We start from the raw sequence: 16838 nt of genomic DNA, 5'->3' as shown, positions 1-16838 counted from the left end.
TATATATATATATATATATATATATATACACACACATATATATGTATATATGCATATGTGTATATATATATATATATATATATATATATATATATATATATATATATATATATACATATATATCTATATCTATATATGGATCCATGTTAGGTCGACGAAAAGCCACATCCACAATGACAGCATCACTGAGACATGATCGCTGACACCACACATCCCCGACAAAGGTAAGTGTATGTATTACAGAACGGAACATATTCCTGTGTCCATAATACACTTAAAAAATAAACAGATGCCTCTATAGCAGGAGGGAAATCCCCAATGCACCCACACCCCCCCCCTACTTAAATATACCAACTCCGAGATTGCACCACATTGCGGAAATGGGAATACATCCCATTCCCCACTACTCACCATTGTCGGAGACGTGCGGTGTCGGCGATCCCATCTCGGTGATCCAGTCATCGAGGATGTGGATTTTCATAGATCTAACAGGAACCCGTACACACACGCATATATATATATATATATATATATATATATATATATATATATATATATCTTCTTCTTCTTTCGGCTTTTCCTGGTTAGGGGTCACCACAGTGGCTCACCTGTCTGCTCATAATTGGCAGTGGAGTTTTACAGTGTTGAGTTGCCAGCCTGGCATCCAACCTTCCACGGAAGGCACACACACACACACACACACACACACACACACACACACACACACACACACACACACACACACACCACTGCAACCTGTATTGTTTCCATGAAATGGTTACAATATAATTAACCCATATTACCCTGTAGTGTTGTTCTGCAGCAGAAAATGAACCCTCCTATATTCTGAAGTTATTATTACTTTCCTGAACTACAGCAGACTAAACTAGTAATGTCTTTGCCCCAGAACTTGCTCAATAAACATGCAGTTAGTGACTCTGGTAGTCCCATTTTTTTCACAAGCATGGTGATATAGATTTATATGCTCTATACTCTTGAAGGAGCATAGAGAACTGTGGAAGCCTGCTAAAAGTAGTCTTAAGTATCAGAGCAAATATATTTTTATATTTGCTTTTGGAATGTTTTTCCCCAGGTCCCCACAGAAATATGTCTCAGCTCAGTCAACAAAACATAAATAAAAAATTCCTAATGTGTTTTTTCCTGTACTACATTTTCAGGTCAGTCCCCCTTGTAAAAAAAACAAGCAATTTAAATGTCTTTAAAAATCATATTTCAGTAACTCTGAAACAAGTCCTTAGTTCTGATTTAGAAGCAAAACTGCTATCATTGATGTAATAATTCATTATGAAAAAGAAAACGGATGTTTGTTTCCACTGTTTGTGTATGGGTATTGTTTTATTTACGTTTCACGTAAATTTTTGTATGCATCTTTTTGTTAGCCTGCTTGTGCTAAGATGATGAGGAACAGATGTAAACTGATTGTCACCATTTTGTTTTGTGAAGGTTTCAACTTACCTTTGTAATCTGTGGTGCGTTATTACCAGCAGTTTGTTCTGGTAGCCCATTTGCTTGTGAATACAGTTGTATTGCAGTGGTCTTTACAAATGTGGTTGAAGCCAAGCAAAGGATTCCTGACCATTTGGCGTTTGTAGCCATGATGTTTAACAAAGATTCAGCCTCTGGTCTTGAAAGATCAATATAGGTATGATATGTTAGTGTTGATAGCCATGCTCAAGCATACAAGGGTATTGTGGGGGTACATTCGGGACCCTCTGGTATCTAATATAACTTTTGTTTGCTAGATCACTTTACACTTTTGTGTAGTTGTTTGCTTTATCTTTCAAGCAGCTTCTCATTTTTGTCTGTCATTTGTCTGCACTGGAGAATGGACTTGGTTTTATGTTTTCCATCACTGCTGCATTGTCACTTTATATCTCCTAACTTGTTTTGTAATTTCTGAGTAGCATTACTGGTGCAGGTCTGTGCATTGTAGTTCTGAAGCATTTCGATGACTGTGCCCTTGACATTCTGCATGACTCTGAGTCATACCCTGCTGTATTCTAGCACTGCAGTTTTCCTGACTGTTCTGCCTGATACTGCAGTTGACACTGACTATGGTTATGGTGGTGTGCTATGGAAAATTTCTCTGTTGTGGAGCTTGGTACTTCAGAGTCTGGGATGAAGTGTTGATTTGCGTTAAATATTGAGGATGTGGACCTTTTGGCTGGATGGGAGATCGCAGATATACCCCAGGGATTACCTCAGTGTCACTGCTCGACAGAGGCACAGCAAAATAATGGGTATAGTTCCCCATACTAAAGGGGTGGCGTAAGCCACAAAACTATGGGCTAGGCTTGTAAATGCCCTCGGGTAGATAGCCTAGTATGAACCTATGAACCTATGAACCTATGAACATATGCTTTTTCAGTTTGTGGACTTTGATTATTGAATAATGGGTATTTGGTTGATCTGTGATTTTTGTAACATTGCGTTTACTGTTTCAGTCATTTGTGTGGAAACGTACTGCTTGAATGCTTGTCTTGACTGAATCATTGGAATTGTATCATCTCAGGTACTACATTTTGTACCCAGAATTTGCCTAATGCATCTCCCACCTTTGCCTTTTGCCTCATTTGTCCTTTCTGGTGGGAGAGAGCCAGGCTTTCCTGGACAGTTTGATAGCCCTCTGGCCCTTTTTTTCTCCATCTCAGCATCATTTTCACTTATTTAGTCCTACATGAGGCAAGAGATGTGTAATACAGAGTTTGTCAGTCTGCTCATCCTGCAAACATCCCTAATTTTCATCTGCATAGCCAGCTTGCAGGTTTTGCTGTTGATGGTACTCTAAGGTAAGCACACTGCACTACCATACACGCATCTGTGGTTTACCAGTGCAGTACTAGTACAGTGTGACCCTATTAGGTTTCTTCTTGTGAGCTACCATCCACTAGTACTTGTCACCAGTGTAATGACCAGGACTGCCCCCCCCCCCCCCTCAGTATTTTCAATCTGGTATCATCTGCTCACTCTGAATCTCTCTATCCCACCCATCCATTGCCCATTATGATAATTAAACACTGATTTGCTGATTCCTAGTCAGAGCTTTGTCCATGTGTGCCAGGAAATTGAGCATACCTCTCAAAGTCTTAAGTGCAAGAAATCTGGACAAAGTTAAAAATAATTGAGGGGACAAAGGATCAAAATTTGGTACAATTTTTAAATCTTGTTCTTATAAGCATGGAAAGTTACTAGATCAATAGGTTTTGCATTTACATATATGTTCTTAAGAATATGAAATCTGAAACTGAAGTATATGTCATATGAAGTTTGTATGCGCTTAACAATGTGTAGCACAGCTGTAACTAAGTTAAAAATGTCTGTCCAGTAGTACTAATTCTAAATAGTTTTAGTGCTCAGCACTTATCTGTTACAGTGCTGACTGTATAGTTAATAAGAAAATTACTGATGGGGAATAATAAAAGGATGAGTTCAACTATTTCTGCACCTAAAATATTTCACTAGAATCTAGCCCTAGCTAGTCAAAACTCTTATTGCACTGTCAGATTTTATTCTTTAAACTCATTTTCCACATTTGGTTTATATTGCCTAGAGGCACTTCCACCCTGTTGTTATCTTTGCCAGAATACATGATAGGACTGTAATTATCACTTTGCATGGTTTGCACACATTTTGATTAGCTGTTATACTGACTTTGTAGTTCTACTCCCTTCCCTCTTCTTTCCCATCTCAGAAGTACATGCTCCAGAGTTAGGTTTGGGGCACTACAGTCTGTTATCTGACAACACTGAGCCCATCTTCTAGTGCTAACTCCCTTGGAAATAAATAAATTAATTAAAATTGAAGTAGTGCACAAAATAAGTGCTTAGAGCATATATATGCATGATATTTGAAATCCTATGACATTTAAATATGTCATATAAGGCAATTTGCTATAATCCTAGCTTTTCCTAAAGCATGTAACAAAAAACAGATATGCCAGAACAGTGCTGGGCATAGTTTAGTTGGTTTCTTGTTTCAAATTGTGTTTAAAGTATGAGAAGACCTACAGAACAGCATGCTGCCCTCAGATACTCTGTAATATCCATCTTCATAACAGAAAAATGGATTCCTGTTACACAGAGGAAATGTTATAATTAGAACCAGTATTAAAATAGCTGTATGCTTGCTGGCTTCATGAGGCAGAGCGATGCAACCTTGAGTGTTACTCATATAAGCTATAGGAATTTTGTGAACAGGGTTCTACATGACAGTGGAAGATGTGAATGAAAGACTGATGCCCACTCATCCATCCTGATGAGGAAGGTGAAGCAGATTGCTTAGCTGCAGTACTGCCACCTAGTGGATACCAGGTGTCATAACAAGGGCAGCATAAGGCCTTGGACATACTTCTCCACAAAGCAGCATGGTGACATTCTGTAACCGGAGCTGTTATTTAACTGGAAACAACAACATGTCTATGGTCTCACTCTGTGGAATGCATGTCTCTAACTGACATGGGAATGGGATATGTTAGCGACAACACAAACCTTAATGGCTGCCTAGTGACAGCCTACCATGATTTGTTTACTGCTGAAAATGAAATGATTGGGCTGGCCATAGAGCAGTAGGCTAATTGTAGAAGAAAATGTATGCACATATATGTATGTTTGTATGTGTGTGTGTGTGTGTGTGTGTGTGTGTGTGTGTGTGTGTGTATATGTATCATTTTTTTTAACTCAGGTAAGCCCAATGGACACAAGTGCCCCTTTTCAGAGGTGATCCGAGTACACTGGCTGGTCAAGTAGCTTATTCAGTGTCACACAGTAGGCAAATGGAGGTGAAAGGAATTAAACCCTGTATGTTTTTCTATAGGAAGCAGTTTCTTAGTAGCTTAGAGTCTTAATCCTCTGCACTAACTGCAAAAGAAATGAGCTTCTATGTTAACCAAACCCTGCACAGAGTTTGCCTACATATGCTTGACTTGCGGGGGGCATGTGCCATCGGTCATAATTATCTTCACCCTTCTGACATCCAGGATGTTGTTCATCATCAACACCTTTTGTTTGTCTTAGGCCAGCCTGTACAAGAAGTTGCTGAGTGTAGTGGAAATAGGTCAGGAGTGAACCATTCGCTGATAAGACAGTGGTGAGTAGTGCTAGTGTCTCCTTCCTCATGTTCCTGGTGACTATGTGTTCCAGGCTTGTCTAACTGGGCATCTATTGGCTGGTCATTTTATTCAGGGAATGAGGTGTGGATCTGCATAATGTATGTGATGATGTATTATGGCTCCAAGGCAAGCCAATTGCTTCATTGATGGTTATCCATGCGTCAGGCAAACACGCTCTGTAGGCATCAGGGTTTGAGTCTTGAAAATGGTGCTTTCCATTGTTAACCACTGTAGCTGTTCTATGATGGCTCCATTTGGTTACTTTATGAATACAGCACCAGTAATATGTTCCAGTCTCCATCTTCTTTTTGCAATAAATGTACGTCGGTATAAGAAGTTGCATGTTTCCCTCCTATGACAGTGGGCTTCTAAGACACCACTGTCAGCATGTAACATTGCTGCTGCTGCTTTAGGGACATGCTATATGATGGTTTGCCTGGAGTAGCCACTCTTGGGGGAGGGGTACACTTGGTTGAATGCTGCTTGATTTCAGAGTACAGATTTCTACCAATGTCTTCCAGCCATACACCTACCCCTGCTCACTTGTAGTATATTGATTATGGATCCAATATATGGACTTAGTGTGCAGCCGTCATTCTCAGTAGCAGAAAACTTACACGTACCCAAAGTTGTATTTATGTGCAGTCTGCCTCCTAACATTTGCTACAACATTCAGTTTACAGTGTGGCAATTTTATATTTGGAGGCTACTCTGATGACATCATAATCAGTATGATGACACTGCAATCATAGTGCTTTTACACACCACCAGATTTAGTTGGCATTAAAGGGTCACTACAGACAAAAAAACTAATGTCTACTTTTATCTGGCCATTTATGCAAAATCCATGCCTTCTAGCTACACAGTGACTATATACTGTTGATTATAATTTTGTTTGTAAACCTCAACCCCCTCACAGGGCTGGATATATTGATGGAATTTTGTTTCTTGGAAAGCTGCTTCTTACCCATAATGCATTGCAAGGGCACAGCTGATGAGGTTATAGTGCCCTATCTTGTATTCCCAGATCCTAGAGAAGGGTAAGAATGCATCTTTTATGACAGTTCGGAGATAAATTTGTGACTTTTGTGCCTAAATATAGTCTTATGATGTCAGTAAGTGAAATAAACAAGGGCTAGATGCGCCTTCCTGTGTTTGTTTTCCTTAACAAAAGACTCTGATGTGACAGGCAGAGTGATGCAACATGTGACAGGCAAAGTGATGCAACAGAAGTATCATGAAATTTCATTCAGCCACCCCTCATTGTGCACTGGAGAATGACTAGAGGAGAAATGCCACAGAGTGGGAAAGGCTAATAAGTCATGCTTTATTAAAATGTAAAAGTATAGGGATTATCTGCTAGGATGGAAATTCCCTCTGGGGAAAGAGAATGTTATGTTTCAGATAAAGTTGTCATGTACAAAAAAAAAAGTATAAAAGCCTGCATGTGCGCCTTAATTTTTTCAGTTAAGTTGCTTCTTTGTAGAATAAACATAATTTGCGAGACAACTTCTTTGTAGGTCCTGTCTTTGATTTGCTATGTTGACATAAATCATTTGAAGTGACATTTGAGTAAAAGGAAAATAATTTGACCTAAACATGTTTGTGAGGTAAAACCCTGACAAATCTGCATCTTTGGAAGAGGAAAGGGGTCAGATAACTGTCCATAGCATTTCCTTCAGCCATAGCACTCAACTACTTTGTTCAGGAATCATTCTTTGAAAAATAAAAAGTGAAAAACTCTAATGTCTGATATTATTAATTGACTCTTCTTTTTCTGTTTCTTAAAAGAGTAGGCCGTCTTTGCAAATTGACCCTTTCCAAGGGTCACCTGAGAGCACTGTCGGGTAAATGAAGGTGGAAGAAATTAATCCCTATACATGGCATATATTTGACTACAGGAAGCACCATTTTAACAGCTGAATGCCTTAATCCTTTGCTCTAATTGCCAAACTTTAATCCTCAACGATTTAACAGAACGTCTAGAATTTTAAGGGGGAGAGGGCAAAAACATAAAGAAAAATCATGAATAGTCAACAGGTTCACAGTTAAGTAGTAGTCACTTAGCTGAACTTGCGGGCTATTTTAAAGTTAGCCAATGAAACCTTCAGCTGTGAATACTTCCCGTGAGGGTAGAGGTTTTCACTCTCACAAATGCTTATATGGACATAGTTACTGTAGGTGGCATTCCTGCTTCTATAAACTTTCCTCAGTGTTTCAAAAAATGTATCTTTTTTCAAATCTGTTTTGGCATTTGAAAAGAAAAAGTAGGTTAAATTGCTTCGGAGTGCAATCATGTTCCAGTGCTTTTTGAAATTGATTTCTAAGTAGCAGATTACCATCTCTAAAGCAATCTGTCTTCCGCCATTTCTTCCTTCTCTGGTCCAATGGTCGAATAAAACTGTTTATCTACTTTATGGTTCTCTTCTGCCTATTTCCTGGGTACTCTTCTAGCCTGAAAATAGGAAAAACTATTGCTAATCTAAGAAGCACCTCACTGCAGTTTTTTGACCATTCATTTTGCAGTGGAACTAACTAGCTAAGTACAAGCCTACACATTCCCTTATGTAAGCTTCATTTTGTTAGTCTTTTTAGGCAAAAAACTAGTGGTTAACAGAATGGAAATGAGGAAATTCGACATCTCATACCTTTTTCATAAACAAACGCAAGCAGCATCTTCTGAATGTACATACATATCTGAAAAGGGTGTAGAAGATCTAACAAAATACAGATCTGAAATTGGAACATGTTCCTGAATTGCCTTCATTTTAAGGCCTTTTGTGAATGTATTATTTTCATGCAAATTTTACTGTCACTGACAGAAATCGTTTAAATTACATTCCTCTCTTTCTGAATGACATGGCCAAGAAGAACCAGTGTCTAAAACAGCACTGAAAGCGAAGCAATGACTGTTGCCAGTATTTTCCCTTCCCCCAGTAGATACTCTCAGCCTTTTAATTGGGCTACATATCTCTTTTATCTCTTATTATTGTCAGCACCCAGTCAGTTGAATTGTGTGTGACTTGGGTGGAGGTCAGAGGTCAGTTGCAAGCAGCCTCAGTGAGCTTGAAGGGAAAAAATGTATATATTCTTTGAATACTCAATAAGATTTCTGATTAAAAGCTGATTATTTAAAACCACTCCGGAGACTTTCAGGATCCTGAATACATTCTTAGTTTCATTTTTCCAAATTATTTCAGGCAGGAGTCCTTAAATGAGTTTCTCTGGAAGCCTTTAGGGGATACAGATGAGCTTTTCAAATGCCATAGTTGAGACATAGCAGGACCAATGTCAAGTCCATAGTGTGTAGTCTGTCATATTACTGCCAGTACTGTTTATGCAGGGAGGGTGGGCATTTATAAAGCCTCAGGACAGCAGACTCTAGTATTCCATTCCCCATTTAATTTTGCCATGGCATCATTTTGTATTGCTGCTATAGACATGTATGAATGTCAGGCAGAAGTGAATGTGCCAAGTACAGCTGTAGAGAAAACCATTGCATTATCCATGGATAGTTCCAGACAGGCAAGCAAGATCTAATTCAGAGAATAGAGAGAGTGTTTCTCTGTAGAGGCCGGTATGCAAAATGGATGGGTTTCCATTTCAAATTTGATAAACCTGTACTCAGTGTAATGTTCTTACTTATGTTGCCTGTTTTTTAAACTGAAGTCATGTACGCTGTTGCCATGCTATAATTTTGAGTTTGTTTTGTACTGCTTTTGTTACAATTAACATTTGATGTAATATTGCACTAAGTCAGCCCCTTGGTTGGTAAGATTTGTTTCATATTAATGATTCTAATAATATCACTACTTTCTGCTTTCGCCAGCACTAAGAATTGTATGCTACATTGTTATTTACATTTCTACATTCACATCCATATTTATTTATTTATTTGCTTGCTTATTTTGGCCCCTGCCTCTTCTGTTTCACTCATCTTTTTTGTTTCATCGGAGTAGTGGTGTCCCTCTATATTCCCAGTAACAGGTGTATCCATCTTCTACCAGGAAGATGTCCTATTCAGTGTACTTTAGTGAGGTACCACCCCCAGAATGTGGGAGCTGAGTAGGAGGAGAAGGAAGAAAGGAAATGGACTTTTTGTTTATATAGGGTAATAAACTTGGATGCTGAGTCAGTCGTACCTTACTAGGCGGGTAACATGCAGTGATGCATCTTGCATATGCCCCTACCCCCTACTGTGAACAAAGCAGCATGCATGTAGTCAAGCGTGGTCCTCTAAACTGTACTAATGAGTGCACAGCTCAGAACTCCCCTCCCCCCCAAAAGAGAAAAGGAGTTAGTATCAGATGCTCAGTCCTCTCTTCTACTGAATGGCCCTGTTATCACCAGAAATTGATCGTGGCTCATCTGCAAAGCTTCTTTATACTTCACAGTATGTAAAGAGCATGTGTAATTTTGTGTGTGTGTGTGTGTGTGTGTGTGTGTGTGTGTGTGTGTGTGTGTGTGTGTGTGTGAGTGTGATACTACAATATCAGAATTAGCATATACTAATTATTTATTTATTTTAAATTTATTGACCAGGCTAGTCCAACTGGATATATGTCCATTTCAGCAGAGGCCCAGGGAGAAAAGCTCCACTACAGATAATAGTAACATCAGGTACAGTACATTTTTAAGACTAGAATGCAAAATTTTTACATAGCAGCTAAGTAATCATATAATTGACATTTATTTACAAGGAAATAGAGACAAGTATTTATAAGGTAGAGACATGTTCATACAGTAGAGAGCTTGTTAATCTAGTTCAAACTCTATAGTAGTTTCTAAGAAAGACTAAGTTAGTACCGACTTTAGTTAGCTTACAGCTTATACTGTCCTAGGTTAATGAAATTATCTATTTATACATTATTGTTAGCACTTATGAAAGTTAAATGGTAGTGTATTCAACCTCGGCCTTGCTCATTGCCTGCCAGTTTATCTAAGTGGATAAGCTTTCGTATTCTATTTAACCAGCAGTTTATGTAGCCATGCACATAAAATTTACATTATCTTGCCTGTCCATACATTTTATAATCTGAACACCATTTCTGATCAACACTCTGCTTAGGGAAACTGTCCAGTGTATGTACCAGCCTTTAAGTATAAGGGCACACTATAAATATTGACTGGGCAAGTATTTTGAGAGTGGTTCTGAAAGGCTTGTTTTTCAGAACTGTTCAAATCTGCCACTACAGTGTTTTATTGCAGCTAGTATGTAGTATTTTTTATTTTTAGCTTTTTTAAATAGAGCATTTTAAAATTAATAAAATGATTGCACAAACAGTATGTCTGTCATACATACTGGTATGAACATATTAGGGAATGACTCCCATGTGTCGAGAATAGTGAAGGTAACTTCCTTATTTTGTCCTTCTGAGCTGCTCATTTCATATTTTCAGACTGTTTCTTATAAGATGGCATATAGAGGCAACCATTTTGAAGTTGTGATAGTGTGCAATACCCAGCACTGACTCTTAAGAATACTGCTGATATGTTTAAATGAACCCGGAAGTTGTATAGCATTAGGTAATAAATAATTAGACATGCGAGATACATAATCTTCAAGGTCTAGAAATTGGGTATCTGGCCATACACTGAAAGAAGCCATCACTATGGATATGAATCTATAATTCACATTATTATGAGCGGGCCAGAATGTGAAACATTAACTGCTGCATTAATCATCGGTATTCTCAGACGTTTACGTTATGTATACTGATTATATAACAAATGGCAGTCCTTGAGTAATGGAACTGAACATCTATCACAAGCATTGCTTGTTAGTTTTGCTCAGTAACCAAAGCTGTTCACTGAAACCAAGCCATATTTTGGATTCCTGCCTTTCTGGCTAGACATTTGTTGATAAAAATTTAGCTTCTAGAAACTGAAGTAAACTGATGAAAAACAAAGAGAAGTATGTGAAAAACATAAAAGCTAAACTTTCTGCTGCTTATGCCTGTTATTGATGCCTTTATTTTATTTAGCTTTTATGTTCTTTACTGGTATCATAAATATGGAAATAAAGTATATAATGTGTGACTGATGTTGATGTTTTGGAATGGGTGAGACTTGTTTATCCTTATTGGTTAACTTTGCTCATGAGTGTCTTGGCTGTAACTAGAAAGATTAAGCCATGTAAACATGACATTACATTGTAGCACAAAGTTTGTGCAGGCTATGCGAGGACAGGCAAAAGGAGTCTGTAGCTGCAGTAAGCAGTGTTTCTGCCCTATTCAACATGTCAGTTTATGGTAGCCTTAGTCTGCATCTTTTCTAATACTGATGTTCTGTGCTTTTACCTTTGTGCAGCCTGTACAATTGGACATGTGCATCTTAATCTCTAATGGCAAAGAATAACATTTGTAATTTTTAGACATTGCTTTTCAGGCATGTATTTAATTATATTAAAAGTATTTACATGCTTATTACATGAACTTTGTACAAAAAATGTATTCAGGATAAATGTTATCACTGAACTGTTTGCTTAAATGACCTGATCAGAGTCACAGAGTAGGCAAATGGCAATCAAGAGAATCCAAAACTGGATTACAGGGTGAAAATGTTCAGTAGCCTGTAGCCATCTGTAGTACTGCTAATTAGCTCAATGAGTAAAGCAGCCCAAAATAGACCTATTCTACCCAAGTCCTAGTTGCAATATTAAAAGGTAAATCAAACAAAAAATGGTATAACTGATGCTAACCTGCAATTGTTTTTATTTTAGTCTACCCTGAAAAGGTTTAATAGATTCTAAATTACTAAATGTGGCATACAGAGTAATAACATTATTAATATTAAGACAGATGTATGTGTGTTTTGTCTTCAATCTGCCATTTTAGATGGTAGCTGTCTGGCAGCTTCTGATGATGTACACACACTCATGTTAAATACAACCCTTCTTTTCTATGCATACATGTTTTTATAGGATCAATGCAATAATGACAAACAGGATTTTATTAAGCAGTGTCAATTGGCCAGTCTACTAACCCAGTCATGAAATAAATGAGTAAGAAATGTATGGAAGAGGAGTTATTTTACAAAATCTGTAGGTGTCATCATCTTTTATGCTAATCTTAGACTGACGCATGAATGACGATTGGTTCTAGATCAGTGACACAGTACTGTGCACTGTTGTGCTGCATGTGTATGTTTTGGGTACATCTGCAACTTGTTGAGGAATTTCTATTTGTTTGGTGTTATGTTGGTCTAACACTGTCTACTAACTGGTATTCTGATACCTTTTGAAAATTGCAGAGTACTTACACAACACCACAGAGGCTGGTGGTACTGTATGACAAAGTTATATGCAAATACTTAATCTATGACCAGGATAAAGAAACTGGAGTAGATTTATTGAAAAAGCTGTTCTCATTGCTGGCAAAACTGTTGTGCTGGGATGAGAACTGCCTATAAAAATGGCTACATTGTTAAAGTAGCTCCTATGAACCTCGGAATCACAGGTATGCATGCAACAACTGACATACGTGCTCTGCTTATTATCATCACTGATTACAATGAAATCAGATTTAATCAGTAGTAGTGCTAGTTGAGGATACATAGGATTCTGTACAAGCCAGCCCAAATGAGCAAAATGGAAATTGGGTGATAGTGGAAGTCACTGACTACTTTTACAGACTAGCACCCTTTTACTGTTATATAGTTGTTAGTGAAAAATATTATAAGGGCTTTAACCCCATGTCTGTACTATGCACAGTCATCTAAAGGTGAAGTGAGTGCAAGTCAGACTGTGTGTCACTCATAGTCTTGTATGTTGTTGATGTGCATAACTATTAAACTTCATACATCTGATACACAACCCACTTAGAGCAAACTTGTGTTAATGTGCAAGTGAATTTTGTGTGCAAAAGCAGGAAAGACAAACATAACTATTGCAAGGTATCATGGGGGGCAGATTGCAAAATAGCTGTTTTCAGTATAAGTCTGTTCTGATTCCAAAAAAATGCTGTCTGTGTAAGTGACATAAACAGGTTTACACAGGGGACCAGATTCCAAAAATCCTGTTCTCAGTGTAATTGGTCACTTACCCAGAGAACGTGTCTTTCAGAACTAGGGTCCCTTTATGGGTATGAATGGGTTGCATATCTACTCTACCTGCATTACCAAGGATCAGTATAGTATTGAAACAAGTAATTACCGAAACAAAATGCCCATGTGTAACCTAAGATATAGTAGAGATTGATGTAATGATGGGTACTTTGTTATGAATTGACTTTGCATTTACTTTCCTGTTAGACAAATACATCACCATGATTTTCTTTTAGCCAGTTGTGCTATTCCATGAACAAGAGCATTTTAAAATGCAATGACTCCCTTAAGATTATTCTAAAAACATATGGCTGTGGTAGAATTTGATAGTTAGCAACCATTTACTGTCTCTCTGCTTGTATCACAGCACAGCCTATTCAAATGAAGTCTGCTGATCATTTTAAATGTAGCTAGAGCAGATATTTGATAGGATGCAGCCAGTTTGCCGGAACTGTATTGCATCTTATAAAAAAGCATAAATAAAAACAGAATTAAGCCTTGCAAACTATACGTGAGCTTTTTTCTTAACAGTCTCCAGTGAAATTAATGCTGTTTCACCTTGACCACAGCGTATTAGCTAGTTTCTTAAGATAGTCCAGTGAATTGAATATGCTGTGAATAAAACAAATAAATAAGCTGAATGCCAACATATAGTCTGTTATGTCACTTACAAATGTATTTTGTTTATATTGCTGTCTCAACAGTTGTACATGCATGCGTTTTGGGGTTGGATTAAAAAGTGAAATGGCAAGTTTTAATTTTCAGTCACTAACTGAGAAAGCTTGATGTACTTTATTATTTAGGAAAGGTCACAGAAACGGAATGTTCACAGTGGGTATTTCTGCTGCTGTGACAGGTATATATTATGTCAGTTTTGTGGCCCTCAGCTCCTTCATGTCCCCAAAGAAGGGATGATTGTCACACAGAGATAAGATGTGCCTCTTCTCAGGAGGCTGCCGCACATCTTTGCTGTCATCCTGGGCTAATTGATGTGCTTGGGTTTCTCCTTCTCTTGCTTAGACTGCTGCCACATCTCAGAGCATGAAATGAATTCTGGGTTCTCACTGCACTCTGTGTCCCTTGTTTCTGATGCAGTGAAGTGAAAACTTTCAAGAAAAATAGTTACAGGCCTTAGATCTTTTCTTGTTTGCGGCAGTGCTTGAAATGGATAAAAGACACAAGAAAAGCTTTGGCACAACTACTTTAGTGTCCTGTAAGTTATAGACTGTAGCTCTCTGTTTACATCCCTTCCCAGAGCTTAAAAACAAACACACACAGTCTCTGTGCCAGTGTGTTTTCTCTCACTCTGTCCAGTCTGTGTCACAGTTACTAATGTTAACATTGTCAAAGTGTCTCCAGCAGCAGAAAACTAACATTCCTAGTTGGAAACGGCTTTCTATGGAGGAAATGCCACCTCAACCAAGAACAGTGCATTATCATGTATATACCCTGAGCCAAACAGCAGTGTTACCGGAGCTAGATTTAAAAAAGAAAGATTTAAGTGCTAGCATTAAAGGGGAAAACTGTAAATGATTTGTTACTGCTGGCTATGAATGCATTTTTTGACAATTCTGTAATGTGTATTGTTTTGAAACTGTAACTTTGCAAGCCTTGTCACCGACCTTATTTGCCATTACACAGTGCCAGGTGCCAGTACTGCCAGGGGGACGGCAGGACAGCGACATGCAACTTGTAGCTCTTCTGCACCCAGCAATGCAAGTGCCCAACACTGTGTACCAGCAGATAAGGTCAGTAATAGTGCTTCTAACTTTTTTCATGTCATTTGCATTTCATATATATAAATCTATTGTCCATTTCCCATTGTGTCAGTATTCATCCTTCAATGTAAATTAATTGAATGATGCCTCTGTCAGATTTTAACATGTCATTAAAGTTGTAAATGTAAGGCTTTCTCACTGTACATAAACAGAACTGAAGTCTGTACCAATGTTTTAATTCCACATAATACTACATTTTAGTGCTTAAGTTAGGGCAAGCAGACAGATGAGAGGATGGACAATACTATTAGATATTACTCTTTGGATATAAAGTAAGATGGACGGGTGTGTGTGCCTTAATAATCAGAACTAAATTGTCGCTCAACAGTGAATTATCAAATTCAACTGAAAATTATCAAATTGAAGGGCTCAACTCACATTCATTAATAAAAAGTATATGTTTTGAAATTAAACTGACACTGTTTTACCTTAATAACTTATTTTTGAGTAAATATAGCTGACCAAATCATATATATACTATAAATGTTGCAACCATACAGGCACACAGGAATCAAGCCTCTTGTTAAAATAAAAAATATGTTAAAAGTGAGACAAAAAGCACTTAACTTCTTTAAATAAAAGACTGTACATTAATATATTTCCCATTATTATATTGTTCTAACAAACACTGGTGTATTTCTGAATATCAGCCAAACAATAACCACATTGTAAAATAAAGCAGTGGATAAAACATCGGTTTACAGACTTCAAAAATAGCTTGATCACTGACAAGAAACCACACAAGCCCTCGTTCAGGCATTATGCCTGAAAAAAAGATCATACCTCTCAATGTCTTAGCACATGAAATCTGGACAAAGCCTAAAGGAATGGGGGAACAAAAGCCCAAACACGGGGACAGATTGTAACTAATCCTCTTGTAAACTTAGAAAGTTACTAGAGTAACAGGGTTTGTGGTATCATGCATTTTCTGAAGGATTTGAAGTCTGAAACTCAAATGCATGTCATTATTTATTGACTTCAATCCTCCGTGATTTGACAGAAAGCCGCACATTTTATGAGCAACATAACAAAAGTATGAGGCAAAGATCTAGACATTCTATGACAGCTGAGAGCTATGAAAAGGATTTAAATATGTTCTCTAAAAACTTGTGTTTTTTTATGCAGTTGCATTTTTACTTAAGTTTAGAGTGTTTTAATGCTTGTTGATACTCAGTTCTGATTTTAACATTTAACAAATGTAATTCATTTTATACCTGTGTTGTTTCTTGACAGCAGTCAAGACTTTTTCTTCCAAAATATAGCTGTCTTCTTTAGTATTTATGACACCACATTCTTTATTCAACATAAACACTGTAGTGGCATAAGCAACATGCATTCAGGATAAAAGAAAAATGTGCAGCATTAGATAGTTACATTGAGGGAGAATAATGTTTAGTAGAAATGCTACAGTGAAAATGGTTAAACTGCAATCAAGACTGGCAGACTGAATTGCAACTTTTACTACAGAGGATAGAAACATGGTAACCTCCTGCGTGCATACTAAAATTAAATGTCAGCATCCTTGAAAGGAGGAGGCGATGGTTACTAGCTATATAAAAGTTTATTTGACTGGCAGATTACATAAAGCAATGGCTGACTTTTTTATCTCTTTATGATGCCCCACCACCTCTGGGCAAGTAATCAAGGAGCCTCAATCTTCACCACTGCCACCAGTGGGGGATGTTCACTGGGAAGATAACAGATATGCACAGATGCAGCTCTCTGCATCAAGCACAGTCAAGCACAATTTCCCTTAAGAGCACACAGGGAACACAGTGAGCCTGGGGTCTGGTTCCTCTCTTTTTTTCCCAATCCTCAATAAGACTCCCCACTAGCACAGCTGTAGAGTTGAGTCCTTAGCCAGGGTTCCAATCCAAGTCCTCCAACAC

The 16838-nt window shown here is 37.8% G+C and overlaps 1 protein-coding gene across 4 annotated transcripts in view; it reads left to right on the top strand.

The window, feature by feature from the left end:
* The window catches only part of PCDH1 (protocadherin 1), a 1308367-nt gene that overhangs the window by 1133905 nt on the left and 157624 nt on the right, over positions 1-16838 (top strand). The window contains exon 5 of one of the 4 annotated variants that reach the window (XM_044069423.1): positions 14813-14919. The exons of the other annotated variants lie outside the window; for them this stretch is intronic. Coding sequence (XP_043925358.1) covers positions 14813-14919 — 107 coding nt within the window. The remainder of the gene's footprint in view (positions 1-14812; positions 14920-16838) is intronic. 4 annotated transcript variants of the gene reach the window in all.

This window comes from Protopterus annectens, chromosome 4.part0 (genome assembly GCF_019279795.1).
Source record: "Protopterus annectens isolate FY-2018-M chromosome 4.part0, PAN1.0, whole genome shotgun sequence".
In the NCBI taxonomy this organism is placed as follows: domain Eukaryota; kingdom Metazoa; phylum Chordata; order Ceratodontiformes; family Protopteridae; genus Protopterus; species Protopterus annectens.
This window is presented reverse-complemented; position numbering and strand designations above follow the sequence as displayed.